This window comes from Cervus canadensis, chromosome 22 (assembly GCF_019320065.1).
Source record: "Cervus canadensis isolate Bull #8, Minnesota chromosome 22, ASM1932006v1, whole genome shotgun sequence".
NCBI classification, from domain to species: domain Eukaryota; kingdom Metazoa; phylum Chordata; class Mammalia; order Artiodactyla; family Cervidae; genus Cervus; species Cervus canadensis.
The window spans coordinates 180,740-207,419 of NC_057407.1; the positions used below are offsets into that span (position 1 = coordinate 180,740).

At 61.7% G+C, this 26,680-nt stretch overlaps 2 protein-coding genes across 16 annotated transcripts in view; one reads left to right on the top strand and one right to left on the bottom strand.

Annotated features, from left to right (window-relative positions):
• On the top strand, positions 1-25,880 carry SLC41A3 (solute carrier family 41 member 3). Of its 12 annotated transcripts, none has more exons than XM_043442759.1 (12): positions 458-589; positions 3,195-3,447; positions 13,168-13,275; positions 14,046-14,117; positions 16,031-16,175; positions 16,664-16,810; positions 17,031-17,175; positions 17,633-17,712; positions 18,811-18,945; positions 19,971-20,119; positions 20,721-23,376; positions 25,679-25,880. In XM_043442759.1, the coding sequence occupies exons 2-11, from the start codon at positions 3,235-3,237 to the stop codon at positions 20,928-20,930; spliced, it is 1,404 nt and encodes a 467-aa protein (XP_043298694.1). In that variant the 5' UTR covers positions 458-589; positions 3,195-3,234; the 3' UTR covers positions 20,931-23,376; positions 25,679-25,880. The 12 variants fall into 12 exon arrangements, with proteins under 12 accessions (XP_043298688.1, XP_043298689.1, XP_043298694.1 ...); XM_043442755.1 differs by having other exon boundaries at positions 17,108-17,175; XM_043442763.1 differs by having other exon boundaries at positions 573-589; positions 3,404-3,447; positions 17,108-17,175.
• ZXDC (ZXD family zinc finger C) overlaps positions 21,928-26,680 on the bottom strand; it is a 20,116-nt gene continuing 15,363 nt past the window's right edge. For 2 of the 4 annotated variants that reach the window (XM_043442749.1, XM_043442747.1), the window contains 3 exons: positions 23,505-23,629; positions 22,997-23,098; positions 22,054-22,190 (listed from right to left, as the gene is read on the bottom strand). In XM_043442749.1, coding sequence (XP_043298684.1) covers positions 22,104-22,190; positions 22,997-23,098; positions 23,505-23,629 — 314 coding nt within the window. In that variant the 3' untranslated portion in view covers positions 22,054-22,103. Of the gene's footprint in view, positions 22,191-22,996; positions 23,099-23,504; positions 23,630-26,680 lie in introns of all 4 variants that reach the window. The other 2 variants (XM_043442750.1, XM_043442748.1) reach the window with 1 other exon arrangement.

Here is a 26,680-nt window from a genome sequence, read left to right on the forward strand (position 1 = left end):
GGCGCAGTGCAGCGCATGCCCAGGCCGCCCGAGCGCTTCCGGGACGAGCCGGCGGAGGCATGCGGGCCCTTACGCCCCTCCCCCGGGCCGACCGGCTCCCCGCGTCCACCCCGGCAGAGAGCCCCTCCCCACCCCCGCGCTGAGCGGGTCTCGGCGCCAGAGTCCGAGGACCCGGCGTCACCGCCCAAGGAGGGGGCAGCCGCTCTGAGGCCCGACCCTCCCCCAGCCCCCGCCCCGGGGCCCGATCCTCCCCCAGCCCCCGCCCGAGTTCAGGTCCGCGCGGCCTGCGGGGCGAGGGCGGCACCAGACCAGAGGGACCCTGGACTGGGGCTGGGGGTGAGGCTCCGGGTCCGGGGGCGGGGACTCGGGCTCAGGGGCGGGGACTCCGGGTCGGGGGCGGGGACTCTGGGGCCTGGGCGTGGCGTGGCGGGGGCGGGGACTCAGGTCCGGGGCGGGACTCCGATCCGGGGGCGGGGCTTTGGGTCCTGGGCGGGCTGGGGTGGACTGTCGCCGTCCCGCCTTCTTGGTCGCCCCGCGGCCGCGCTGCTCCTCCCGCCGAGCCGCTTCCCGCCGCCGCCGAGGGCGTCCGGTGAGTGCGGTGCTCCGCCCGCTGAGTCCGGGGAGGGCAATGGGCAGCACGCGGGTCCAGGCCCGGGGAGGATGGAGCAGCGCGCGCGCGGAAGAGGCAGGGCTGGGGGCTGCAGGTTCGGTCCGCGGGGCCCGGCCGGGAGAGGGGAGCACCCCACGGCTCGGCGCGGGGGAGGGGCGCTGTCGCTCAGGCCGCTTTGAGACCCGCGCCCCTCCCCCGCCGCGGACCCGAAAGCGCCCCGGGGGTCCGGCGCCGCCGGCCTTTAAGGGCCCCCAGGCGCTTCGCTGAGGCTAAACAGCGCTGACCTGAAACCGCAGAGTCTCCGAGGGCTTGTGCCGAGTGCGGGCGGGCCATGTGTCCTGCGATGCAGGTCATCTTATTCCCTTACCTCTTCGCCACCCTGCGGAGGCACAGAAATGTGACTCTTCCGAGGACACGCTTGTGTAGGGAGGAGGAGCTGGGATTCCGGGCCCGGGTTCCAGGGCTCCCTGAAGCAGAGGCCTGCAGGGTGGAAGGCAGTCACTGGGTCCAGTATCTCGCTCCCAGTGAGTGGTCAGGAGTGGCCCTGCCCCCCCCAGCTGTGGAGGAGCACCAGTGAGTGACCCAGTCCCAGACCCGATGTTAGTGCTGGGGGAGCTAAGGGCAGGGCATGGAGGTGTGGGCGCTGGTGGGGAGCAGGTGTTTCAGAGAGGGGCTCGGGGTTTGGGGAGGCTGGGGGCGTTCTGCTTCTTGACCTTAATTCATAAGTGATTCATACATACTTTCTGCTGAGATGTAAAATCACCAAAAATCCGCCCTTTGAAATGTCCAGTTCAGGAGGACAGAAAGCCCCTGTCCATACAGAGACTTGCCCCAGAATGTTCAGGGCCGCATTAGCCCTAACAGCCGGAATGAGGGGCTAAGCAATTTGTGACCCAGCCACACGATCGGGATGTTACTTAGCCTTGAAAAGAATAGCATATAAAAAAGGAATGGCGTGCTGACTCGTATATCAACATGGAACACCCTTGAAAATGCTACCCTAGGTGGCATCTTCCTGTAGTTTTGTTCTGCATTTTCCAAACAGCTAGTGCTGAGCATCTTTTACTGTGCTTGCTTATGGCTGTTGTATAATCTTCTTTGGGGAATTCAACTCCTGTGCCAGAGTTAAGTTGGGTTTATTGTTGAGTTGTGCTCTTTTTATATTCTGGAAATCAGACCCTAATCAGATATATGATTGGCAAATATCCTCTCTCATTTTGCGAGTGGTCTTTTCGCTTTCTTGATAGAGTTCTCTGAAATATCAAACTTTGACATTTTGATGAAGCCCCATTCTACTTAATTATTATTTGGTTTCTTGTACTTTAAATGTCACATCTAAGAAACCAGAACCTAATCCAAGGTCCCTGTGTTTTCTTCTGTTTCATGGTTTTAGCTCTTAGGTTAGGTCTCTGACCCATTCTGAGTTAGTTTTTGTGTATGAGCTGAGGTAAGGATCCAGGTTCATTCCTATGCATGTGGTGTCTCAGCACCATGGGGCTGTTGACGAGACCTTTGTTTGCACGTTGAATAGCGCGGCCTCCTTGTTGAAAATCAGCTGACTGTAGGTGTGTGGCTTTATCCACGATTCTCAATTGTGTTTCATTGACCTGTATTTCTAGTCTTACCCCACTGTTATGTGGCCTTGTTCACTCTAGCTCATAGTTCAGTCTTGAACTCCTCAAGTGTGTTCTCTAACTTTGAACATTTTCCTCCAAGGCTGTTTAGGGTTCTGGGTCCATTGCCTTTCCACATGAAGTCTGGGATCGTCATGTCATTTTCACCAAAATAGGCCAAATTTTAACAGGGATTCTCCTAAATCTGTAGATCAGTTGAAAAATATTGACCTCTTAGCAATATTAAGTCTTCCAACCTGTGAACATGGAATATCTTTCCATTTGCTGGATTTGTAACATTTTCCTTCAACAGTGTTTTCCAGTTTCCAGGGTCAGAGTTTTACACATCTTTTGTGAAATGTATTCTTAAGTAGTTTATGCTTTTTGATGCTATTTCAGGGGCAACTGTTTTAATTTTTGGATTTGTATAGAAATAAAACAACTTTTTTGTATCAATTTTGTATCCTACGACTATAATGTACTTGTTTTTTAGTTGTAATAGTTGTGTGTGTACGTGTGTGTATACATATGTGTTCATGTATGTGTGCATGTGTACACACATTCCTCAGGATTTTCTATGTGCAGCACATGCCATTTCTACACGCAGGTAGTTATACTACTTCCTTTCCAACCTGCATGCTTGATATTCACTACTGAAGTTGTCTGATCTTGGAATTTTCTTTATGAGAGTATTTTCATGACTAATTCAGTCTTCTGTTATAGGTCTTCTACATTAAAAATTTTTTTTGAATTAGTCTGTATGTTTCTAGGAATTTGTGCATTTCATCTAGGTTTTCTAATCTGTCAGCATACCTACAATTTCCTCATAATTATTTAAAAATTTTAAGTTTGGAAGTGATGTTACCTCCTAAATACCCGAGTCTTCTTTTTCTCTTGGTCAGCTGCAGGCTTGTCGATTTACTCATTCTCTCTGAAGACCCAGCCTTTGCATTTGTCGCTTGTGTTCCCAGGTTGAGGCTGTCAGGGCCCGGCTGAGCTCCTGTGGCCACAATGGAGACCCGACAGCGGAGGCCGGAGGAGCTGGGGCTGCTGCAGGCCCTCGGCGCAGGGAGCGGCCTCGAGAGCCCCAGGGCGGCCCCCACGCCCCCGGGGCCCGAGCTCAGCAGGGAGACTGCCTGGTCCATTGGCATCCAGGTGACCCTGCCCTTCCTGTTTGCAGGCCTGGGGCTGTCTGGAGCAGGCATCCTTCTGCACTATTTCCAGGTAGGAGGGGACAAATGGGGATGTTGGGGGTGGGGTGCTGTCCAGTGTCCACCGGGAGAGGAGGCGCTGCACACGGTCCAGCTTGCGGCCAGGGGGCGGGGCCTTCTGCTCTTGCACACCGCTTCTCTATAGTTTGGGCAGGAGTCTTTCAGTTACTGATGACAGTGACTAATTTTGACCCAGGCTACGCTTTAAAAGACAATCATTAGCTCATATAATCGGAATAGCTGAGGGGTTGGATTTCAGGCATGGCACGATCCAGGTGTTACATGGTATCAGGGTGCCGGCTCTTTATCTCTCAGCCGTTTCATTTTCAGACAAGATTCTATGCCTGGAGGGGAGGGTGGCCTTTGGCAGTCGATGCTTTGTGCATGTGCTCTTGAGAAACAAGAGACTTGTTTGTCACTCCATTATCAGTCTCCCCAGTTTTTTTTTAATTAATGTATTTAACTAGAAGATAATCACTTTACAGTGTTGTGATGGTTTTTGCCGTGTATCAGTATGAATCAACCATAGGTATACATGTGTCCAGGCTTCCCTGGTTGCTTAGCTGGTAAAGAATCCACCTGCAATTCAGAAGACCCCAGTTCAATTCCTGAGTTGGGAAGATCCCCTGGAGAAGGGATAGACTACCCACTCCAGTATTCTTGGGTTTCCCTGGTGGCTCAGATGGTAAAGAATCTGCCTGCAATGAGGGAGACCTGGGTTTGATCCCTGGGTTGGGAAGATCCCCTGGAGGAGGGCATGGCAACCCACTCCAGTATTCTTGCCTGGAGAATCCCATGGACAGAGGAGCCTGGCGGGCCAGAGTCCACAGGGTCGCAAAGACTTGGACACGACTGAGCGACTAAGCACACAGCACACACACGCGCCCCTCCATCCTGAACCCCCCACCCCCCTCCCACCCCGTCCCTCAAGGTTGTCCCCATGTGTCACACACATGCGCCCCTCCATCCTGAACCCCCCACCCCGTCCCACCCCGTCCCTCGAGGTTGCCCCCACGTGTCACACACATGCGCCCCTCCATCCTGAACCCCCCACCCCGTCCCACCCCGTCCCTCGAGGTTGCCCCACGTGTCACACACACACGCGCCCCCTCCATCCTGAACCCCCCACCCCGTCCCACCCCGTCCCTCGAGGTTGTCCCCAGGTGTCACACACACGCGCCCCTCCATCCTGAACCCCCCACCCCCCTCCCACCCCGTCCCTCGAGGCTGTCCCCAGGCGCTGGCTTTGGGTGCCCTGCTTCGTACGTCGACTCTTACGGGTTTTTTTTTACGTACACTACTATGTATGTTTCAATGCTCTTCTCTCAAATCATCCCACCCTCTCCTTTTCCCGCTGGAGTCTCCCTAAATTGACCCTGCCGTCAAGTGTCCACTCCTGTTCTGATTATCACTCCCTGAGGGCTGATGTCTCTTGTCGTCAGTCTTTGAGGGGAGGCGGGGCCCTCGGTTTATACCCTAACAGACCACTGTAGAGTGAGGAACCAGAGGACAAAGCAGCCAATACACCATCCCTCTCTTGTTTTCTGACTGTCAGAGCCCCATGCCTGTATCAGTGCAGTCTCTCCCTGGGAGGGCGTGGTTCCTAAGGATCCCTGAAGCCGTTAGCAGCCAGGTCATTCCTGCTGGTTGGAAGGAGCTGAGAACAGAGAACATCTGGGATGGCCGGGCAGACGGAGCAGGCTGGCCCCTGCCTCCTGCTTGCTGCAGCGCCCCAGGCCCAGGGAACCTGGGCCTGCCCCTCACTGATTTGGATCCAGTCGGGGTTTGAGGCCCAGTCTGCCACTTAGCTGGTAAGGCTGGTGCTTTAAACTTTTTTAGTTCAGTTCAGTTCAGTCACTCAGTCATGTCCGACTCTTTGCGACCCCATGAACCGCAGCACGCCAGGCATCCCTGTCCAGGACCAACTCCCAGAGTTTACTCAAACCCATGTCCGAGTTGGTGATGCCATCCAACCATCTCAGCCTCTGTTGTCCCCTTCTCCTGCCTTCAATCTTTCCCAGCATCAGGGTCTTTTCAAATGAGTCAGCTCTTCACATCAGGTGGCCAAAGTATTTCAGCTTCAGCATCAGTCCTTCCAATGAATATTCAGGACTGATGTCCTTTAGGATGGACTGGTTGGATCTCCTTGTAGTCCAAGAGACTTTCAAGAGTCTTCTCCAACACCACAGTTCAAAAGCATCCATTCTTCAGCGCTCAGCTTTCTTTATAGTCCAGCTCTCATATCCATACATTTTTTAAACCAACACTTAAAAATCAGGAGATGCTGCATAAAAATTCAAATTCCTGTTTGCTCTTGAAACCTTGGCAACCCTTCTGACGTTGGACCCATGTCCCCTCGTGGCCACAGTGAGTGGTCACTGCCCTCTCCGTGGCCACAGTCCCCACTGTCCATCCTGCATGCCCCCCACTTCCCTCTACTACCTGCCTTCCCCCACCATGGGGGTCTCAGTGGCCCTTCTGGGCTCTGTCCAGGTCCTCATGGTGGCCGGCTGCCCCCCAGGCTCCTCGTGGACCTCGTCAGGCCCCAGCAGGGCTGCTGTGATGCCGGAGTCCCTGCCCTGGGCTGACTCAGCCCCAGACCCTCTGCCCTTTCCTTCCTCCTGTGACCTGGCGCCCTCCAGCCCCACACACTTCTCTAACTGGTGGTGAGTCAGCACCAGGGCGCGTCCATGCCCCGGAAGTGCCCCCTCCCCAGGCTTCCCCTCCGAAATCCCTCCTCCCTACACCCTGCTGCCAGCCTCCTCGCCTGGTCTGTCGCCCTGCAGTCTCTTCTCTATCCCAGAGATTTTCAAAAAGCCTGTTTCATTGCGTGTTCATACCAATACAATATCACTGAGCAGGTACATGCACGGGTGGGCAGATCGTGTACGTGTGTGTATTTGTACATGCATGGATGCATATCTGTGTATTCACACACAGAGATGTATCCCCTGCACACACACCAGTTTATAAGTTGTACTTGGAGCTGCAGGTCTCAGACCACCCAGGCTATAGTGCCGTGCTCATGTGTAAGAACTTGCCTCAGAATCACAGCTCCACAGGGAGAGACTTTGAGACCCCTGTTGTATTTCTCTGACCTGTCTCTGGCCCGGCCGGGCGGCTACAGGTCTTCCCAGGCTTCCTGTCTCTGTGCACTTCTCTGCCACCTCGTGGGTAGAATCCAGGCCTTGGATCGCCCACAAGCACCCAGCTCCTGCCGCTGTGTCAGGGCGGTCTCAGCCGCGGCAGGTCCCAGGAAACCCGAGCTCGTGTGGCCAGGGTCAGAAGGAAACTTGGCATCTCCCAAAACGTGGTTTCCAGGGCAGGGCGACTGCGCAGGCGGACAGTGGTGTCACCACCAGCTGACGACGCAGCCGAGGACCGGCATCTTCCCATCGCTGGCTGGTGGTGACGCCAGCGACAGTGGCAGGCCCCCCGGGAGACGCGGGCTGACCTTCAGAGGTGAAGGGCAAGACCCCGAGAGGCTGTTGAGCTGAGCACTGGGCAGAGCGTGGACGCTGCACCTGTGGCAGCAGGCACACTTGGGGGTTGCCGACTCGGGGGTCAGCGTCTGCCCCGTCCCGGGTGCTGGGTGTGGGCCCTCGGATGGGACGCCAGCTGCAGGGCTGTCATCGTCCATGCTGAGGCCGTCTGTTTTTGTTCGGGACTAAGAACAGTCCACACTGGGCTTTCAGATGGAGGGTGGTCACTCAGCCGGCCTCCATCCCGGGACTCCGTCCCGGGTCCTTCACCTTGTCGGGAGCTGGTTGGTCAGCAGAGAGCAGCTGGGTCAGGGTCGGGGAGCCCCAGGGGGGGCCCCCCACCCTGGGCGGAGGAGGTCTTTGTTTCTCAGCCACGTGCCCCAGGCCTGGGGAGGCCCTGCCTGTGAGGGCTGCGCTCAGGAGCGTGAGCTGCCCGGGGCAGGCAGCAGCCTTGCAGGAGCGTGTGCCCGGCTCCCCTGGGGGGTTACTGGCCTGTCTGATGCCACGGGCTGCTTGGGATCTGGGTGGGGCCTCTGGGCTCGGGGGGGACCAGGGAGCGGAGCTGGGTGGCAGCAGGAACGGTCTTGTGGGGGCGGCCGGGCAGCCCTGGGCGGGGGTCCTGGGGGGAGGCCTCAGACAAGGGGGCAGGCCGCCCACAGGCTGGGGGCTTCGGTCCCGTGAGTTCACAGGTAGGTGGGCCCAGCCAGCCATGGCGGAAGCAGAAAGGAAGACCTGTTTGTTACTGAAAATGTAACCACCTTGACCGCTGGGCCCACACAGGCTGGAGGCATTCAGGCCTTTAAGAGTGACCGATTTGCTTAGAACCAGCCCAGGCTCAAGGTGACCTTGAGAACGGGAGGCCGTGGGGAGGCTGTGCTCCCAGGAAAAGGCGGTCCCCACCGAGGACCCCGAGATGATCACCCTCGCTGGTGAGTTGGGGGCGGGGTGGTTCTGACACGACGGCTCTGGGGGCTGGGCTCCCATTCTGGGGAGGTTCTGAACAGAGGGGGCTGAGACCCTCCTGGGGGGCTGGGGGGGTGGTCAGAGGCCCGAGGAGGGCGGGACCCTTCAAGGTCACCCAGATTCCTCCTGCCACCCAGCACTGCCCAGAGTCTGGCTGAGCTCCCACTGGAATCACATCCCTGGTTTCCTGGGTTAAGACACATCTTGTTCCCAAGCCTCCCGGGAAAGGAATAACTTCCCTCACACAATGGCTTCTTTCATTTGTCTTCAGTGCAGTGTATTTTTGATGGTTCACAGAAGCCAACAGTCACAGTAGATGTGCAGAAAGTTGTGAAATAAAGGTCACTTAGGGTCCCACACCCCCAAAGGCACACCCACTTTTAGCATTTGGGGTATAGCCTTCTGAACTGTTCACTGCTTGTATGTATTTTTTTCTCATTATTTTTTTACCAAAAATGAGAAACATTCATTGTAACGATTTATAACGTGCTCCCTTGGGGGCCTCTTCCTAGATGTAACACCCAAACGGTTGTTTGTTTCCTCATCTTCCGCCCTGATGAGAGTGGCTCAGAGGCCCACAGTGCACGACTACAGGTGGATTATGATGCTGGACCACAGTCAGAACTAGAAAGAGCCAGAAAGTGGTCACTAGTGGCTGCAGGGGACCCGGTCCAGCCTCAGGCCTCGGGACTGGGGCGGCCAGTGTCTAGACAGGGCCCACCGAGAGGGGTCTGTCTTGAACATGGTGGCCTCGCACTCAGCCCCCTGCCCGTGTGGACTCGTGTGTGGACAGGCTGACCCTCATCTCAGAGGCGGGCACAGGGGATCGGGGGTGCCGGACTTGGGTCAGGGTTGATCCCCTGTGCCGCTCGCTGGGGGTGGCTGTGCGCCAAGCCCTCGCAGGGCCTTCAGAGGCCGTGCTTTCTCAGAGGGCGTCCTGGGCACGTCTTGAGGGGCCGGTAATGGGCTGTGACCTGTGTGCACGTGAAGGGCGGGAGGCATCGCCGGGTTTGCGGCGGACAGTTCACCCTGCGAGTTCACTCGCTGTGTGGGGTGTCCCGTCCTTGTCGCGGTCACGATTCCGCCCCCCTTCCCATGGCGTTGGCCAGACTGGCCCCGGGCACCCCTCTGGCCAATGTCAGGCCTGCTGTGGGCAGGTCCAGGCTCTGCGGCCTGTGGCCTTGACCCTGCTGAGCCTGCCTCCAGGCCTGGACGCTGCCCCAGCCCCTCTGGGAGGCACAGCGGACCCTCATTCTCCTCATGTCAGGACCCCCTTCTCCTCGGTGTCGGGGTCGGGGTCGGGGCTGGTCTGACCACGTCGGGACGAGCCTGGGCCCAGGAACCCTCCGGGTCTCTGTCCCTCAGGAGAGCAGGGCCACGTTCCTTCTGTGAACGCCGCCTTTCGCTGTGGCCGTGAGCCCCGGACACTGGGGTTGAGTGGCCGTGGGGTGCAGCCTCTGGACCTTGAGGGGTGACAGGCCTCAGGGGCCCGGAGCTGCTGGGGGGGGCAGGTCCTGCATGCTCTCAGCCGGACTGGCCTCACGTAGCCCAGCTCCCTGGTGCAGCCCCGGCCAGCGTGGGCTGGGCAGCTGGCCGCCGTCAAGGTCGCTCCAGGGGGACAGGGCGTGCCTGCGTGGGCGGCTAGCCGGGGGAGGACACGGTGGCCCCTGTAGGGGGAGAGCCGGACCCTCGGGGGGGATGGCAGGAGTGGCCCCGGGCTGAGTCGCCGCCTTTGTTCCCCGCTTGTTCGCTCCGGGTTTGGCTGAGGGGCAGTGAGGACCACCCCCAAGGCTGGCAGCTCCGCCCGCGTGGACCCCTTGGGAGACACGGCCTGGTGTGGGCGCCTCCCCGCCCGGCCATGGTGGTCACCCGGCTGGCCCTGGAGCTCCGCTTCCAGGGCGGGAGGCTGCGAGGTGTGCGCTGTGAGCTCGCTCGCTGGCCCCGGGGGGCGCCCCCTGAGACCGCCGCCAGCATCGTGGGCCAGGTCCTGGTGCCCGTGCTGCTCTCCGGCCTGGGCATGGTGGTGGCCGGCCTGCTGATGGACCGTGTGCAGGTGCGTACGGGGGTGTGGGGTGGCAGGGCCTGGCGGGGGTCGCCAGGAGTCAGACCATGCAGGACAGGCCCCAGGGCCAGGCTGGGTCCGGACTTGGGGGCGGGCAGGCGTGTCTTCCTAGGGAAGCGGGCACCTGAGCTCCAGAGCTCCTGACGCCCCCGCACAGTCAGCCTGTGTGGACTCGCAGCCTGGGAGCTGGAAGGGCTTGGATGCGGGGCCTGGGGGCTCGAGTCCTGCCTTTGTCTCCCCTTGAAGGGAGTCAGGCATCCCTGCCTCAGCCTCTCAGCCTGTGAGCTGGGCAGGGTCGTGGGGCTGGCCTGGTGGCACAAGGGTGCCAGGGGGCTTCTCAGGGGGAGGGCAGGGTGCCGAGCCCAGCAGGGGTCCGGGTGGGCCAGGGGACGTGGAGCTGGGGGGTCTCCATTGGCAGTGTTTGCTGGGAGGCCAGGGGGTCTGTGCACACTGGATCAGCTCCAGGAGCCCCGCCTTGGGTCACAGAGGCAGGGAGTGTGTGTCGCGGAGACATTGGGCATGTCTGTGAGGATGCAAGGTGGGGGTTCACCCCTCACCTGGGGGGATCGTCTGAACAGCACTCCTTCCTAACCTGAGACATCAGATGCGACTCAGGTTGACATCGAAGGGGACGTCGGGTGGCATCTCATCTCCCCTGGCTGGAGGGGCATCCGACATCCCCCCCCGCGGGCCCCGGCTCTGAGCGAGGCTCTCAGACATCCCCACCGCCCAGCTCAATGCACGGTGCACACTGGATGGCGCCCTTGCTCAACTGCGGCCAGCTGGAGCCGGGTCCCCGCCTCCTGCTTCTCCCTGGAGCTGCCCCCGGGTCACCCGCCCAGGTCACCTTCCTGTGGACGCTGGAAGAGCCCGGCTGGACAGCAGGACGCCCCTCCCGACTCTCAGGGATCCCGTCCGGGAGGAGGCCCCAGGCAGACGCCCTTGGGAGGACCAGCAGCCCTGGAGATCACAGCCTCTCCCCCCGCCCCTTGGCAGACGCAGTGTGTGAAGGCTCCCTCGCTCTGCACTCCTTGCTCACCCCCGCCCCCAGCCACAGCCTTGGGGCTCCCAGAGGGAAGCCCGCGTGGTGGGGGATGCACCTGGCTCAGCCCTGGGGTGTGCAGGCTGGTCCTGCCTGGAGCCACACACGCCCGGCCTCAGGCCTGACAGCCAGCCCCGTGGACGGCCCTCAGGTGGCCGTGTGACGGGCCGGGGCCGGGGTCACCCACACCATCTGGGGCCAGGAGCCCGTTTGGGGGTCTGGGGACTGAGGCCCGTGAGGGCTGGCGTGTCAGCTGGCATCGTCCCAAGACTGTTTTCACCCAAGTAGGGAGTCGGCGTTTCTCCCCACAAAACAAGGTTAAGCCCTGGCCTCGGTCCCTGTGGGCCCCTTGCTGCCGACCCTGTGGCTCCTCCCAGACCTCTCTGGGGCTTACTGCACTTCTGGGCACCGGGAACCCCGCGGACACATGTTTGCTCTTCTCGGATCGGGGTGAGCCGCGTGCCGGGCAGGTGGACAAGGCCACTTGTCGTCGGCATCTGGTTGAACCCCGAGCAGACGGAGGCCTCCCCACTGTCCTGGCATCTGTGTCCTGGCCACTGGGCCCCCCTGCACACACAGGGCAGCGGGGAGGCGGCCGGGTCGGAGACTTGACGGGTGCTGTGCTGGGCCTCTGGGTGCTGTTTCCAGGGGGCGTGAGCAGCAGCGGACACTCCAGGTGAGGCCCTGGGTGTGGATAGTGGGGAGCGGGCCAGGGCGGGCGAGAGGCAGACGCTGAGGGCGAAGGCTTCTTGACTCTGTCCTGGCTCTTTGTTCTAAAACACACACCACATGTTGCTTCATGGGGACCAGCACGGGAGGGATTAAACTGCACAGAGCATGCAGTTTGGTGGACTGGCCGGGTTGGGAGCTCACAGCCCAGGTTCCCTGCACGCCCGCCCATTCCTGCGTGTGTCTGTGGTACGTGAGCGTGTATGCGGGACTAGAATTGCAGCGAGGTGTTGTCAGGGCTGAGTGACTTGTCCTGCCCGTTGTGGGCCTATGTGACCCGGACTTGGGGCTCAAGGCTGCAGGGGACCTGGGGGCTGGAGGCATGGAGCCCAGGGGGGCAGGGGGCCCAGGGGACGTCTACGGCCGAGGCAGGCATCAGGCCAGAAGGCAGGCGTGAGCCGGCCGTGGAGCCCGATCCAGTCTGGGTGCTCTGGGGTTGGGCAACAGACCCCGAGCCTCCAGGGTCCCCCTGGGGGTCTGCAGGCCAGGTAGCTCCGGGCCGGACCCTCCCCTGGACCTGGGTGCCCGGGGCCCTGGCCTTCCACCCTGCCGGCACCCGACGTTGCTGGCATCCCTGCACAGCCCCTGGAGGTCACCTGCCCAGACGTGTCTACACCCCACCTCCTGCCCCTCTTTGGCTGTGACCATGTCCCGGCCGGGGTGACGCCTGGGGGAGGACAGGCGGTGGCTGACAGCTCAGCTCCTGCTCCCCCTGTGGGGTGGGGGGCGGGCTTGGGGAGACTGAGGCCCCCAGCAGGAGGGGGTTGGGGTGGAAGGTCATGGCCTGGGGGCGCTTGTGCGGGAGCAGCCCCAGTAGGCAGGGCAAGTCCGCGAGGAGCGGGTGGGGGCGGGAGGGGCATGTGGCGGCCAACCTCCTGGAGTGGGGACTCTCACGGGGGCTGAGCTGCCTGTGCCCGTTGCGACGAACAGGGGTGGTTGTTAGACCTCGCAGCTTTCCTGCCTGGGGGAGGAAACCAGTCCCTTCGATTGCAAAGGTGTAGAAGGTCGGGAAGGGGCGGTGACACGCAGGCGGAGCCCAGTTATGCTGAAAGCGGACATCCGTCAGACTGTGGTTACAGGGCAGGAATGAAGGGGTGAACTGTCCCCAGGACATGGATGCAGCCAGGGGAGGGCTGAGAAGGAAACGGGCGCGGCTATCACGGCAGGTGCTCAGGTCTGGAGCAAGGGGAATCCCCGGTGTCCCCCATAAAGACAGACAGTGCTGAAGCTACAGACTACGTGAAATAAGCACACTTCAATAAATGGGGTACCTTTCAGAAAAACTCAGTAAACGTTCGGCAGGAAGACCAGCAGCCCTCAGCGGGGCCACGGGGCACAGTCTGAGGCCTGGCAGCCATGTGGGGAGAGGGGGTGCCCAAGGGGTGGGCCCTGGGGGGCGCCCGGGGCAGGGACACGCGGTCGAGAGCTTGGACTGACCCCGGCCTGGCCCTGCAGCACTGGCCCGTGTTCATGGAGATGAAGGATCTGCTCACCCTGGTGCCGCCCCTGGTGGGCCTGAAGGGCAACCTGGAGATGACGCTGGCCTCGAGGCTGTCCACCGCGGTGAGCGACCCTGCCCCCCGGGGCTGGGCTCTGAACACCCAGTGAGGTCTGGGGTGGTCGTGTGGGGTGACTCGGTCGCCTGTGTCTGGGGTCTGGACGGAGCTGGAAAGCCAGGCGGTGCAGACACACGGTCACGAAGCTGGGGGCTGACCTGCAGCCCGTGAGCCGTGAGTCAGGGTAGGCCGGGCGATGGGGGTTTGGGGCTCTTGCAAACTCTGGAACTCTGGCAAAGCCTCAATTTATTTGAAATTAAAAGCCTGAAAGGTCTTTCCTGTGTTCCAATCTGAGGAAGGAGGACAGTGAAGGTCGATCCTTTCTTAACCTGTTTACTGGGAAAAGAACAGACAAGGAGTGAGGAGTCAGCATTCAGAAACTTAGTGAGCTCAGTACAGAGGAGCCAAGAGATGCAGTTTCTCTGAAGCTTTTCTTAACTTGTCTTGAATTTGGCCAGCAAAGGCCATGATGTTGGGAGTGGTGACGGCTTCTCAAGGAGGAAGCCGTGTCTCTGGCCTGAATTCTTTTATCCCAAGAGAAGAGGGGCTGGAATACCTCTCCTGAGCAGGATGCTTGGCCCAGGTCGGGGCGAGAGGCTCCTGGTCTCCAGGGGCCCATGTCCCCAACCCACCGCCCGAGTCGCCCTCTGACAGCCGGCTGGATGCTCCGCTCTGGCAGCAGTGAGGGGGCCCCCGCTGACCTGCCGGGGTCTCCAGGGAGGGGGCACCCCTTTGGCCGTGCCCAGGGGACTCACGTCAGCTGCTCTCCCCGCCCAGGCCAACACCGGGCAGATCGATGACCCCCGGGAGCAGTACAGGGTGGTCAGCAGTAACCTCGCCCTCGTCCAGGTGAGCCTCCCCTTGGCCCCCAAACGCTCCACACTCATCACTGCAAACCCGTGCATCCTCCTCATGGAGGGATCACGGTCTCACAGCCGGGGTGGGCCTGCGTGGCTCTAGACAGGACGCGTCTGTGTCCAGTTCCTTTGGCCGGGGCAGCCTGTGGCCACACGCAGAACCTGGACCGGGGCCACGGGCCTGCAGGCAAGGCTGCCGCTTACCGACAGGCTGCCTGCTCCGTGCAGGTGAGCTCTATGGCCAGGACTCACCCTGGGTCCCCGGCTTAGGGCCTGGGTCGCAGTCGCCTCAGTGACGCTCGCTAGTTCTCCTTTCCTGTTTCCTCCCGAATCCTCCTTAACCAGCATCCCATCCGCTCCTGCTCCAGGCAGGCCCTGGGTGGGCACTCAGTCCCAGCGCAGCGTTGGTGCAATCTTGCCTCCTGATTTTTTAAAAAGCTTAACATCAAAGCATAAAGGATGCTGTACACTGAATAATTAAGCTTTTTGGGTAACTTCAGCATATCCTATCACAAAAATATAGAATCACATTTAAAATTCTTGACAACTGGCATTTTGACAACGGTATGGCCTGGAATGTCACTGGCAGGACAGATGTGCAACCGCTGGGGGCGGGCCCTGTGGGGCCTGTGCAGACCCGGCCAGTGTGGCGAGCCTCTCCCGCACCCATCGCCCTGGGCAAGGACGGGGAGGGGGGTGTCCTGCAGTTACAGGCTTCTGCTGCACAAATTACACTGCACTGGGGGTGCTCTGAAAAGAACTCCCGGCACGTTCACAGGGTTAGAACCGTCTACAGCTCTAGATGTTTCCCGGAAGGATCTCAGAGGAGATCTGGTCATTGTTTTTTAGCCACACATATTTCCTTTCTGTGAGTTACCTGTCCTATTGCTTGTGCATAGTCCTATCAGATTATCCTTTTATCATTATGGTTGTTTCAGACTTGTGAAATGGACTCATTGTTCTGGATACGGATCTTTTTTTAAAAAATTACTTGGCTGCACAAGGTGCTCGTTGTGGCACGACGTGGCTCTAGCTCCCCGACCATCGTTGGAACCCAGGCCCCTGCCTCGGGAGCGCAGAGTACACCGCTGGACCACCGGGAGGCCCCTGGCTGGGGGCCTTTCACCAGTTACAGGAGGGACGTGGTTTCTCCCAGCTGGTCCCAGTCTTTGTTCTGTGCCATCTCTTGTCATACAAGTCATACTTGGCACTTCATATAAATTTTATCTATAGTTTTCTTTATAGATTTTGCATGTTGTAGGAAGGCGGCCTTCCCTAATCCAAAATCTGAAACGTACTATTCCATATTTTCATGTCTCAGCTTAGGTTTTCATGTGCAGGTACATGTGTGTGAATGACAGAAGTCAGAATCGTTTCCTTTCCCCAAGCAAACATGCTTCTCTTACCCTGTTTACTCCATCCTGATGGGACTGCACCTTTATCGTAACGAACAGTCATATACTCACGATTCATTTCCCAGACCCTGCTCTGCCCTGCCAACCCATTGGTCTGTTTTCTGCCAAGCCACCCAGTTTTCCTTCCTGTAGCTTTTTTAACACACATACTTATGATGAAAATGCCCAAAAGAGATGCCACTTCCACCTTCTTTCTCAAAACTGTCACGGCTGTCCTTGTATATGTACTCGTTTTGTGACACTCAAATGTAAAATGAGCTGTCAGGTGCCATGCTGGGACACTGGCTGGAATTCTGTGTACGAGTGTCCTGGGGCCCCAGGGGATGGGGGTGCTGCTGGAGCTCAGACCCGTGAGAGGGCAGCTGACCCAGGATAAACACGGGACGCTGGGGAAGGCCAGGGCGGTGGGCCGGGCATCGGGCTGAGGTGGGTGCTGGTCGCCACTCCGGGGCAAGGGAAGGGCCTGCCTTAGCCTGGTCCCCGCCCACAGGTGCAGGCTGCCGTGGTGGGGCTCCTGGCGGCTGTGGCGGCCCTGCTGCTGGGCCTGGCCTCAGGCCAGGGGCTGGACGTGGTGGAGGCCCAGGTGCTGTGTGCCAGCAGCGTCCTCACCGCCTCCCTGGCGGCCTGCGCCCTGGGTGAGTGGCCCTCGGGGTCCTGCAGGGGCTGGGGTGCCCCTCGGTCTTCATGCCCACCGTGACCTGGACCCGCCCATCTTGGGCCTGGGAGGGGTCTGGCATCTGGAGCAGCAGTGCAGGTGGCCCCTGGAGGGAGGGGCGGGGGGGGGGGCGCACGGGGCACAGGGCAGCCCCCGGACCGCGCCTGCAGGCTCAAGACCCCTCCCTTGAAGCCGCCACACCTCCCAGGGCCTGCGTTCAGGTCTCCCCCGAGGCCCAGGGTCCCCAGGGGTTTGGAGCCCCGGAGCCACCTGCCTGATGCTTCAGGGTCGTCAGTGCTGGGGCCGGTGTCAAGCGCAGGAGCTACAAGGCAGAGTCGCAGCCTCGAGGGCCTGACCCTGCGGAGGAGCGGCTGGGTGGGCGCAGTGAGATCCCGGGCGGCCTCCACCCGCTCACCGCCCCCCGCCCGCCACCCGGCTCCCGCCCGCCACCCGGCCTCCCGCCCGCAGGGACGCTGATGGTCTGCATCGTGGTTGGCGCGCGGAAGCTGGGGGTCAACCCGGACAACATCGCCACGCCCATCGCGGCAAGCCTGGGCGACCTCATCACGCTCTCCCTGCTGGCTGTCGTCAGCAGCTTCTTCTACAGACACAGAGGTGCGCCCGACGGCTGAAGTCTCTGCCGGCTGAGTGGGTGGTGGGAGCAGGTACCCGGGCACCCGGGGTGCCGAGGTCAGCACTGGCCGCGGTCTGGAGTGAGTTAGGGGCAGAGTGCAAGCAGGAGCCGCCCAGCTCCCGGGAGGTGGGGGCAGAGCCCTGAGCCCGCCTGCGGGCCGGGGGAGGGGGCCCACCCCAGCTCCGCCCCCCTCCCCCGCAGACAGCCAGTACCTGACACCGCTGGTCTGCGTCGGCTTCGCGGTGCTCACCCCCGCCTGCGTCCTCGTCGCCAAGCAGAACCCCCCCGTTGTGAGGATCCTCAAGTTCGGCTGGTTCCCCATCGTCCTGGCGATGCTCGTCAGCAGGTGCGCCTTCCTCTCTGTCCGTCTCCCCGGGGAGCCCGGGGCCGGGCCCCAAGTCCGCGGCTCTGTGGGCGCCGTCCCCTTGCTCGGCCGCTGGTGGGCCCCTCAGGGCGGAGGGGTCCGCTCCCCGGGCGCCGCCCCGCCCCCCCACCCCCCGCCCTGACGTGCGTTCCTGGCTGATTCGCTGGGAGGGCAGCGGAAGCCGTGGGGTCTCTGTGAGGTCGCGGGGCTGCAGGCCAGGCCCTGGCAGCGTCTCCAGGGAGTCAGCACATCCATGCCCCCTCGGGGGCCTGGGGAGGGTCTGGGGTGTTCTTAGGGGTTGACATCTTCCGTGGGCGTCCCGGAGAGGCGGGACTCGGGACGCAGGTGTAAATGCACACGGGACCCAGAGGGTGCAGGAGAGGTTGGATGGGGGGTGACGGGGCACCCGTGCTGCTAACGGTCCGCCGTCTGCCCGCAGCCTCGGGGGCCTTATCTTGAACAAGACCCTGTCCCGGCCGCAGTTCAGAGGCATGGCCGTCTTTGCTCCCATCATGTGTGGTAGGTACTGTGGCCATCATGAGGGCTTTGGGGCCGGGGGTGCTGGGAGAACAGTGACCGCAGGGCTTCGAGTTCAGGTTCAGCCCCAAACGCACCTGGGAGGCCAGGCTGCGGTCCTCAGTCGCTCCCCTGGGGCACGGCTGCCCGCGGGGCACCAGGACCAGGACCGAGCCCACGCCTGCCGGCCGCCACGCAGACCCACCTGCTGGCATCGGGGCCCCACACGGCTTCCCTCTTAGATCCACTGACATTTACGAGTAAAAGCCTGGGTTCCTGTCTTCTCCTTGAGCGGCAAGGCTGCAAGTACCGGCTCACGTCCTCGAGGCCCCTGGGGTCCCTGCTCAGCGTCTGCAGTGGGGGCGAGCACTGGGCCCCACGAGGAGATGAGCTGGGTGGTGGGGAGTGGTGAGGGGCGCAGGCGGGCTCCCATGTGAGCAGCGTGGGGCGCGCCACCAGGAATCCGGACAGTGGGCCCCTCGGCCCTGGCCGTCCTGGGAGTCCTCTGGAGCAGCCCAGGCGGTCGGCCTCCACCCTGGGGGGCCCAGGGAGGGGTCCTCCAGGGCTGCGGTGACAGAATAGGGGAGGGACCGTGGCCGGGGGCCAACCCTTGACCTGCACCCGCCGGAGGCCTGTGGCTCCAGCACGCTCAGCTCCCAGTGACGCCAGGAGCCCCTCACGCCCAGCTCAGCTGCATGCACCCCGCCCTGTCTCCTCTCTTTCCGGCCATGAGGTTCCCTCAGACATGCCCACAGTCTGGACCATTCCTGAGTGGCTCCCCGAGGCCAGCCCTCCCTCCCTCCCTACCCCTGCACCCTGCACCCTGCACACGGGCATCAGCCACTGAGACCCGAGGCTGCTGGCCACTCCTCCTCCACTCAGAGGTGCCCTGTCGAGGGGACCCTGCTGCTCCCTGGACGCCTCCCTCGCCAGGTCCCGGCTGCCTGGTCTGGAGACAGACAAGGCGTGTGGTCAAGTGCGAGGAAAAGAGGAAATCAAGTGCTGAATTGGCCAAGGGAGGCTTCCTGGAGTTGTTGAACCTAAAATAAGGGACAGGCTCCGACACAGACATCAAGGAGGGGAAACTGGGCTGTCTTGCAGGCGTTGGTGGCAACCTGGTGGCCATTCAGACCAGCCGGATCTCCACGTACCTGCACCTGTGGAGCACGCCCGGGGTCCTGCCCCTCTGGATGAAAAAATGCTGGCCCGACCCGTGCTCCACGTTCTGCAGCTCAGGTGGGTCTGGGGCCTTCCAGGGACCATGTGGTTGTTTCTTTCAAGGATGGCATCACTGGAGTCTGTGTCACCAGGCCCGACCCCCAGCACAGAGGAGGCCCCTGCGCCCCAGGCGTGCCGTCCAGGCCCCGGGTTGGGCCGTCTGCCACACCCTGCCTGACTTGCCACCTGTGTGCAGCTATAGCCTGTGGGCTGTCCCAGAGCCGCGCACGGGGTGGGGGGACAGCACCCAGCTACTGGCCACGCCTCTGCAGGGACCAGCACTCCACGGGCTGGGGGTTGCCCCTGGGGGTCACCCTGTGACCCTGTCACCTCTAACTCCATCCCTGGGGATCAGGTCACAGCACATGGCTCTGGGGGGACAAGTAGAGTTCTTAGTTTTCAGTGGATTTTCCTGAGTCTTCATGCCACCTGCTCAGAGTAACGACTATCTTTTCCCTTTCTAAGTTTTTTTAAAAAAAGATCCTTTTTAACTATCAGGCCTTGTGCAGTTTGTCACCATGAAGAGGTCTGGCGCAGCCTCTCCAGGGTGTTTTACGTTACGTCCGCATGACTGTGCTGTCCTCCCCACCTAGCTGATGAGAAGCTGTGTTAACTCACAGCAGATGGAGCCTGGCTCTCACTGAGACCCCCGCATCACGGGCTGGCTCTAAGCCTGCGGTCTCGGAAGGAAAGCGCGTCTCTCGCAGCCTTGGAGCTGCGCGCACAGCTGCTGAGGACTGTGCCAAGGGGTCCCTGGCCTTGGTCCCAGCACGCCCACACGGCGGCCTCTGGAAGCTGCTGTGGGTCCTGCCCCTCTGCCGGGGCGTCTGCGTCCACCTCCCCATCACAGCCAGTCGCATCGCCTCCTAGTCGCCCTGCTTGCTGCTGTGGCTCCATCCTGGTTGTTGCTCCGACACCAGCTCCCAGGAGCGCTGGCCACACCCATGGGGAGGACATGCAGCAGCTCTGTGACGCGTGCGGCAGAAAGTGCACGTGGCCACCGCACTGTGGCCGCCGCTCAGCCACGGCCCCGCCTCCCACAGAAATCAACGCCACGTCGGCCCGCGTCCTGCTGCTGCTCGTGGTGCCTGGCCACTTGGCCTTCTTCTCCGTCGTCTCCCTGCTAGAAAGCCAGTCGGTCCCGAGCGACAGGACCTTCGTGCTCCTGTACCTGCTGGCGGGTCTGGTCCAGGTAAGGACGGCCACCGCGCCCCGGCCTGGGAGGGGTCTGGTCCAGGTAAGGATGGCCACCGCGCCCCGGCCTGGGAGGGGTCCCTGGACAAGCAGGATGTAGTCCCTACTTCCCGGAGGTTCGTTCGGCTGGTCCGACCCAAGGGCCGTGTCCAGAGGCACCGCTGGCGCCTCCCCAGCAGAGTCAGGGCAGCGGCGGAGGCTGGGTCCCGTGATGGGCAAGGCCAGCCAGGGGTTCCAAAGGGTGCGTGTGGGCTTCTGCTGGCAGCCCACCTGCCCAGGCCCTGGGGGCGGCCCCGTGAGGGCACGTCGGCACGGCTGTGACCCCAAAGGGTAGGCAGGGAGCCCAGGAGGCTGTCCAGAGCGGCGCTGGGCAGGATGGCCTGGACAAGCGGCTTCGGGGCCTGAGGCCTGACTACGCACAGGGCGCCTCCACATAGGCTTCCGGCGAGCCGGAGAAGTAGAGCTGGCCCAAGGCTCTGGGCAGAGGCGTGCCTCGGGCCGAGGCGGCATGGGGCCTGGGACGGCACGCCCATCGGCACCTCCAGCTGGAGGCCCGCGGCCCCTCCTGCACGGCCGTCACCCCGCCTCTCCCCCCACAGGTGACGGTCCTGCTGCACCTGGCGGACGTGGCGGTCCGGCTGGCGTGGCGGCGGGCCCTGGACCCGGACGACCACTGCATCCCGTACCTCACGGGGCTGGGCGACCTGCTGGGCACTGGCCTGCTGGCGCTCTGCTTCCTCGTCCACCAGCTGCTGGGGACTGGGGCGCGGCTGGGCGGCCCCCTGGACCCGGCGCCTGGACCCTCCTAGGGGCCCGGGAGACCCCTCCCTCGCACCCACGGGACCCAACGCAGCTCCTCTGGCCGGACCCCAGGGCGGGCCAGCCTCTGCCCAGCACACATGGGGCGCGCGGGGACGGGGCCCTCAGCCCACAGGGCCGTCCTCCCCCCTCTTCCGGGGACAGGCCTGCTCCTCCTTTCTGCTCCCAGTGTCTCTGATAGTCAGCAGAAACCTCTGCTTAGATTTAAACCCCCAGAGGAGGATAAAGGTGAGACCGGACGCCTGGCCCACCCCGAGGGGAGGGAATTGGCCCCAAACCACGGTGAGGAGAGGACGCTAGCGCTGCGGTCAAGGGAAAGAATGCCCAGCTTCTGGCTCGGCTACAAAAACTTTTATTCACTCACACGAAGAGCTGGGCCCAAGAGCAGCAGGGACCTCAGTGCATGGGAAACGGAAGCCGGTCCCAAGCACCTCAGGGGACAAAGGTCCAACCCTGGTCCGGAGGCTGCGTGTCCAGGGCGCTCTGGACAAGCAGGGAGCTGAGGTGCTGGTGAGGCGGCTGAGATCCATCTACAGATGAGGACGCAGCCCCCACCCCTGCCCCCACAGGACACCGGGGGTCACCATGGAAAGCGGGATCATTCCCACAGGCCCAGGCCCACGCCTCAAGAGACAGACAGAAAGCAGAGTGAGAACCACCAGCATCTGAACGACAACACCTGCAAAGGCACAGGGACCAGCTCCGGGGGCCTGGGTCCAGTCCCCCCGCGGGCAGTAACCGTGCACGGTCACAACTCGCGTCCTCCCGCAGGGCGGGCGCACACCTGAGCGGCCCCAGGCCAGGGTCAGGGTCCAGCACGCGCCTCAGTGCACGGAGGACAGCTCTGCAAACCGCTGCCGGCTGCCACGAGACACCGACGCCCAAATAAAAACTAAGGAAGCTTGACACTCTGCCGGCGTGGGGGCTGCAGCAGAGCCTGCAGGGCCCCCCGCGTCCTCGGCCTGTTGGCTGGGGGCCCTGCCGTCCTCAGGGGCCCCCCCGTGTCCGAGCAGGGAGACCAGCACCTGCTCTCGCAGCCAGGGCGGGAGGCCCAGCCCCAACCGTCCCTGACGGAGCGGAACAGAAACCCTCAACACGGTGCCCCGGAGTCTCTGAAGAACGGGCCTGGCCACCCAGCAGCACCCCCGGCCCGGCCGGGTGGGTCACGGCTGGGCCTGCAGACCAGCCACGCCTCCCGAGCATGGCGCCTCCTTGGGCCCCGCGGCGCCTCCGCCCACAGGCAGCACCTCCTGCAAAGCAAGCACAGCAGTGAGCTCGGCCGCCCAGGCTGAGCCCGCCCGCCCTCGCCCAGTTCACGCGTGTGTCACGTCAAGGGAAAGGCTCCATCACCGACAAAACTGCAGAGAGGTGAGTGCCGTCCCCACCCTGGTCTCCTCAGAGGGGGACCCCCAGCCCCGGCCAGCCCTGTGTGGATGGGCTCCAGCCGCCGCCTCTAGGGAGCCGCCCGAGCACTGGGCTCCAGACCTCCAGGGACACTGATCAGCAACCACCCCCTGCCGCCCCAGGAAGGAGCCCAGGACAAGGGCCGCCCCGCGGGCAGAGGGCTGCTGTGAGGCCTTCCGGACGCTGCGACCAGGGGCCTCCAAGCTCCATCCAATGTCCACTTCTAATGCCACAGCCCAAGATGAATATAAGAAAACCAAAGTTGTTACTATCTGAGTTTTACATACATGTTTCAAATCTGATAAAGCACAGAGATCACCCTTATCTATCCAAATCTGAATTATCCACTGCCGCCCACACGCAGCTTAACCACTGACCCCAGCAAACCATTTAACCTCCTTGGGCCTATCCGCAAAGGCTGAAACCCAGCCAGCCCAACTCTCACAGGCCTGAACACATGAACTTGAATACGTGAAATCCCACCTTGCCCACCAAGACGCGTGAACCCGAGCTGCAGGCTCAGCCTGTACTGCTCACACCCTCACCGCCCCTCCAGAAAACACTGGGGCCACGTGGCCAGAGGCCCAGGGCGAGTCCACCTCAGGGACGAGTTTCATGGGGCACGACCAGCCCAGAGAACAGGGCGCCGAACCTGGAGGACGTAGACGGGCAGGTCGACAGCAAGCAGGGGGTGGAAGGCGGGAGGCTGTGGGCTGAGCGCCAGGGGCAAGACCCCATCCCCTGAGGGTTCGTCCTGCGGAAGCAAGAGCGCCGTGTCAGGGACCCCGGTCCCAGGAGGCTGCCCCCTGGATGCGGCCGTGCCAGCCCAGCCCGTCCTCCCGAGGCCCACGGCGTCCGGGGCTGGGGGTCGGCCGCCTGCCCTCCCTGCTCCCATGGCCCTGCTCAGCCCCGAGGCCCACAGCCGCCAACACAAAGGCGCTCAGTGAAGATGCGCCAGGGGTCAGAGCCGCGCATCCTCGCATCCTCGGTGTGGACGCCTCTCCCCTCCCCACCCCCTGCCAGCCCCGGAAGGTAAGGCTGAAGGCGACTGCGTCCCGCCAGATGGGGAGCCCAGATCCTGAGCAGGGACAGCATGGGCACCGCAGCGTGACAGGCCAGGGCGGGGGGGGGGGGTTGGGGTGTCTGACGCGTGCCCTCACCTGCAGCAGCTGCACCTGGACGCAGGGCAGGGCGCCAGGCACGGTGAGGCTGCCCCAGAGCCAGGCTCCCGGGCGGGCACAGCCATCGCCTTCCCCTGGGCTTGGTGCAGAGGCCCCAGCGGCTCCTGAAATAGAGCACGACCTCCTGCGTCTTCCAAGCAGGCGGCTCGCGGGCCCCGCCCTCTGGGGCGGACCCCGCCTCACCCTGCACGCCCGCCAACCAGGGGCACGCACGACCTCCTGCGTCCTCCAAGCAGGCGGCTCGCGGGCCCCGCCCTCTGGGGTGGACCCCGCCTCACCCTGCACGCCCGCCAACCAGGGGCGCGCGGGGTCCCTGACACATGGAGCACAGCGCTCTGGGGAGGAGGACGGTGGGAAGCTGCCTCCCCCTCCCCCACCCCGACACCTGTTCACGGCTCTTTCCATCCCACTTCCTTCACAAAAACCATCACTGTCTTGTTTCATAACAATACACTTAAAAAAAACACTAACCACAAAGAAGACAAGCACCCAACCCCAGAAAGGTTTCTCTGACGCAGGAACAGGGCCCTGACCCTAGATGGCGGGGCGGGCAGGCACACTCGGGTACGGGGCTGCCGAATGGCCTCGCACGAAGGACAAGCCACCCATGGGCACGGCCACGCCTGCGGGGTCTCACTGCAGACGCACGGCCCCCGGCCCCCCATGGCCTCTGGGTCCACATTCCGGCCTCCGCTGGAATTTTACAGGAGTCCCTGTCACGCTTTCAAGTCTTCCATTACCCTAGCACACTTCCCTGCTAAAAACATGTCCATAAATGGTGATTCCACTTATTTTTAAAGTTTATTTTAACGCACTTTCTAGGAGTGAATGTTTTGCATCTGAAAAGCTGAGTTACCACTGTAGTTAGTAGTACAAACCCATCGAGAACAAGACACATTAAACTTCTAACTATGAAACATCAAAGGGGAAGCCCCGCTGACTCATCAAGGAGGGCACTGCCAGCATGCTCCCAGGCAGCTCATGTCTGTGTGAGCTTGCAGACTGCTGTCACAACAATTTTTTAACAAAATGCTCACGTGCTTTAAATATACCTTCATCCCAACTCTGCAGCTGAGCTGCAGATTCAGCTCATTTGCTTTAGACGATGCCCATGTGGTACAGTCAGACATAAACCGATGAAGGGAGGGTCTGACCTCGTTCTACATCCAAATGGACACAGCTGCACGCCAACTCGTTTTAAGGCATATCAGGGTAGCCCCTGTCATGAAACCACTATGGAATAATGAAGGCAGGCCCCAAATAATGCGTCTTTTGAAGTTACTTTTAAAAGCAGACAAGATGGGGGGATGTCTGTGGTTGTTAAGAATCTGCCTTCCAATACAGGGGGTGGGGGTTCAATCCCTGGTTGGGGGACTAAGATCCCACACACTGTGGAGCAGCTAAGCCCGTGTGCACCACAGCTAAGAATGTGTGACCCGGCTAAGCCCATGTGCACCACAGCTAAGAATGTGTGACCCGGCTAAGCCCATGTGCACCACAGCTAACACTCTGTGTGACCCAGCTAAGCCCGTGTGCACCACAGCTAAGACCCCGTGTGACCCCGCTAAGCCCGTGTGCACCACAGCTAAGACCCCGTGTGACCCGGCTAAGCCCGTGTGCACCACAGCTAAGACCCCATGTGACCCGGCTAAGCCCGTGTGCACCACAGCTAAGACCCCGTGAGACCCGGCTAAGCCCGTGTGCACCACAGCTAAGACCCCGTGAGACCCGGCTAAGCCCGTGTGCACCACAGCTAAGACCCCGTGTGACCCGGCTAAGCCCATGTGCACCACAGCTAAGACCCGTGTGACCCGGCTAAGCCCGTGTGCACCACAGCTAAGACCCCGTGTGACCCGGCTAAGCCTGTGTGCACAGCTAAGACCCTGTGTGACCCAGCTAAGCCCGTGTGCACCACAGCTAAGACCCCATGTGACCTGGCTAAGCCCGTGTGCACCACAGCTAAGACCCCGTGAGACCTGGCTAAGCCCATGTGCACCACAGCTAAGACTGTGTGACCCAGCTGAGCCCGTGTGCACCATAGCTAAGACTGTGTGGGCCAGCTAAGCCTGTGTGCACAGCTAAGACCCAGTGTGGCAAACATTTTTTTAAAGTAGGCAAGGTTTACATGACATGTATCTCCTACTCATCACCAGGTAACATCATAAAGATGAGGTGAGTCTGAACCCCCTCTCTCCTTGGCACTGACAGCGCAGTGCGAGCCGTGTTACCTCTGAAACCCCAGCTGGGATCCAAGCTCCGCCTTCATGCACGACTGTGGGCGCGCATGCTGCTTAAATGGGGGAATTAAGGAAAAATCACACGAGTGGATCAGAAATAAACTCTGGTTCTTCTCGACGTTGTGACTGTGTCTGTTTCACACCTAACACGTCACTATGCTCACAAGGCCGCCTGGCCAGCGCTGCCCGCGCGGTCAGCACACATTCAACTTAAGAGAGTCACACAGACCCTCCTCCCAGCGCCTGCAGTCCATGGGTGCAGGCCTGCGCCCCACAGACGCCAGTCACCACCAAAGGAGCTGCTGCCACTGGCGCGGAGGGCACTCAGCTGGGCCCCCTTCCCCTCTCTCACCTGGGGGCCCCCTTCTCTCTCACCCGGGGCCCCCTTCTCCTCTCTCTCACCCGGGGACCCCTTCTCCTCTCTCACCTGGAGGACCCCCTCCTCTCTCACCCCGGGGACTCTCTCCTCTCTCACCCAGGGCCCCCTTCTCCTCTCTCACCCGGGACCCCTTCCCCTCTCACCCGGGGGGACCCCCTTCTCCTCTCTCAGCCAGGGCGCCCTTCCCCTCTCTCAGCCAGGGGGACCCCCTTCTCCTCTCTTACCCGGGGGCCCCTCTCCCATGCACAGAACACCAGTGCCATCAGTGGACCATGGCCCGGCCCTTCCCCAGCCATGCAGAGATGAATGATCTTGGGACAGGTCCACACTGGGGAGGGGAGGCGAGGTGACGTGTCGGGCACCATGGCCAGGGACAAAGCATAGGGAAGCGTGTTTCTACGCGTCTGCAAAAATCAAGGCTCTGGGGAAACACATGGCTGGCCCGAGGGCTCTGGAAAAGGCACGGTGGGCCCATACTTAAGCTCCCCCCTCTGCTGGCTGTCTCGGGCCTCGAGCTGCGGGTGGGGGTGGGAGCCTTC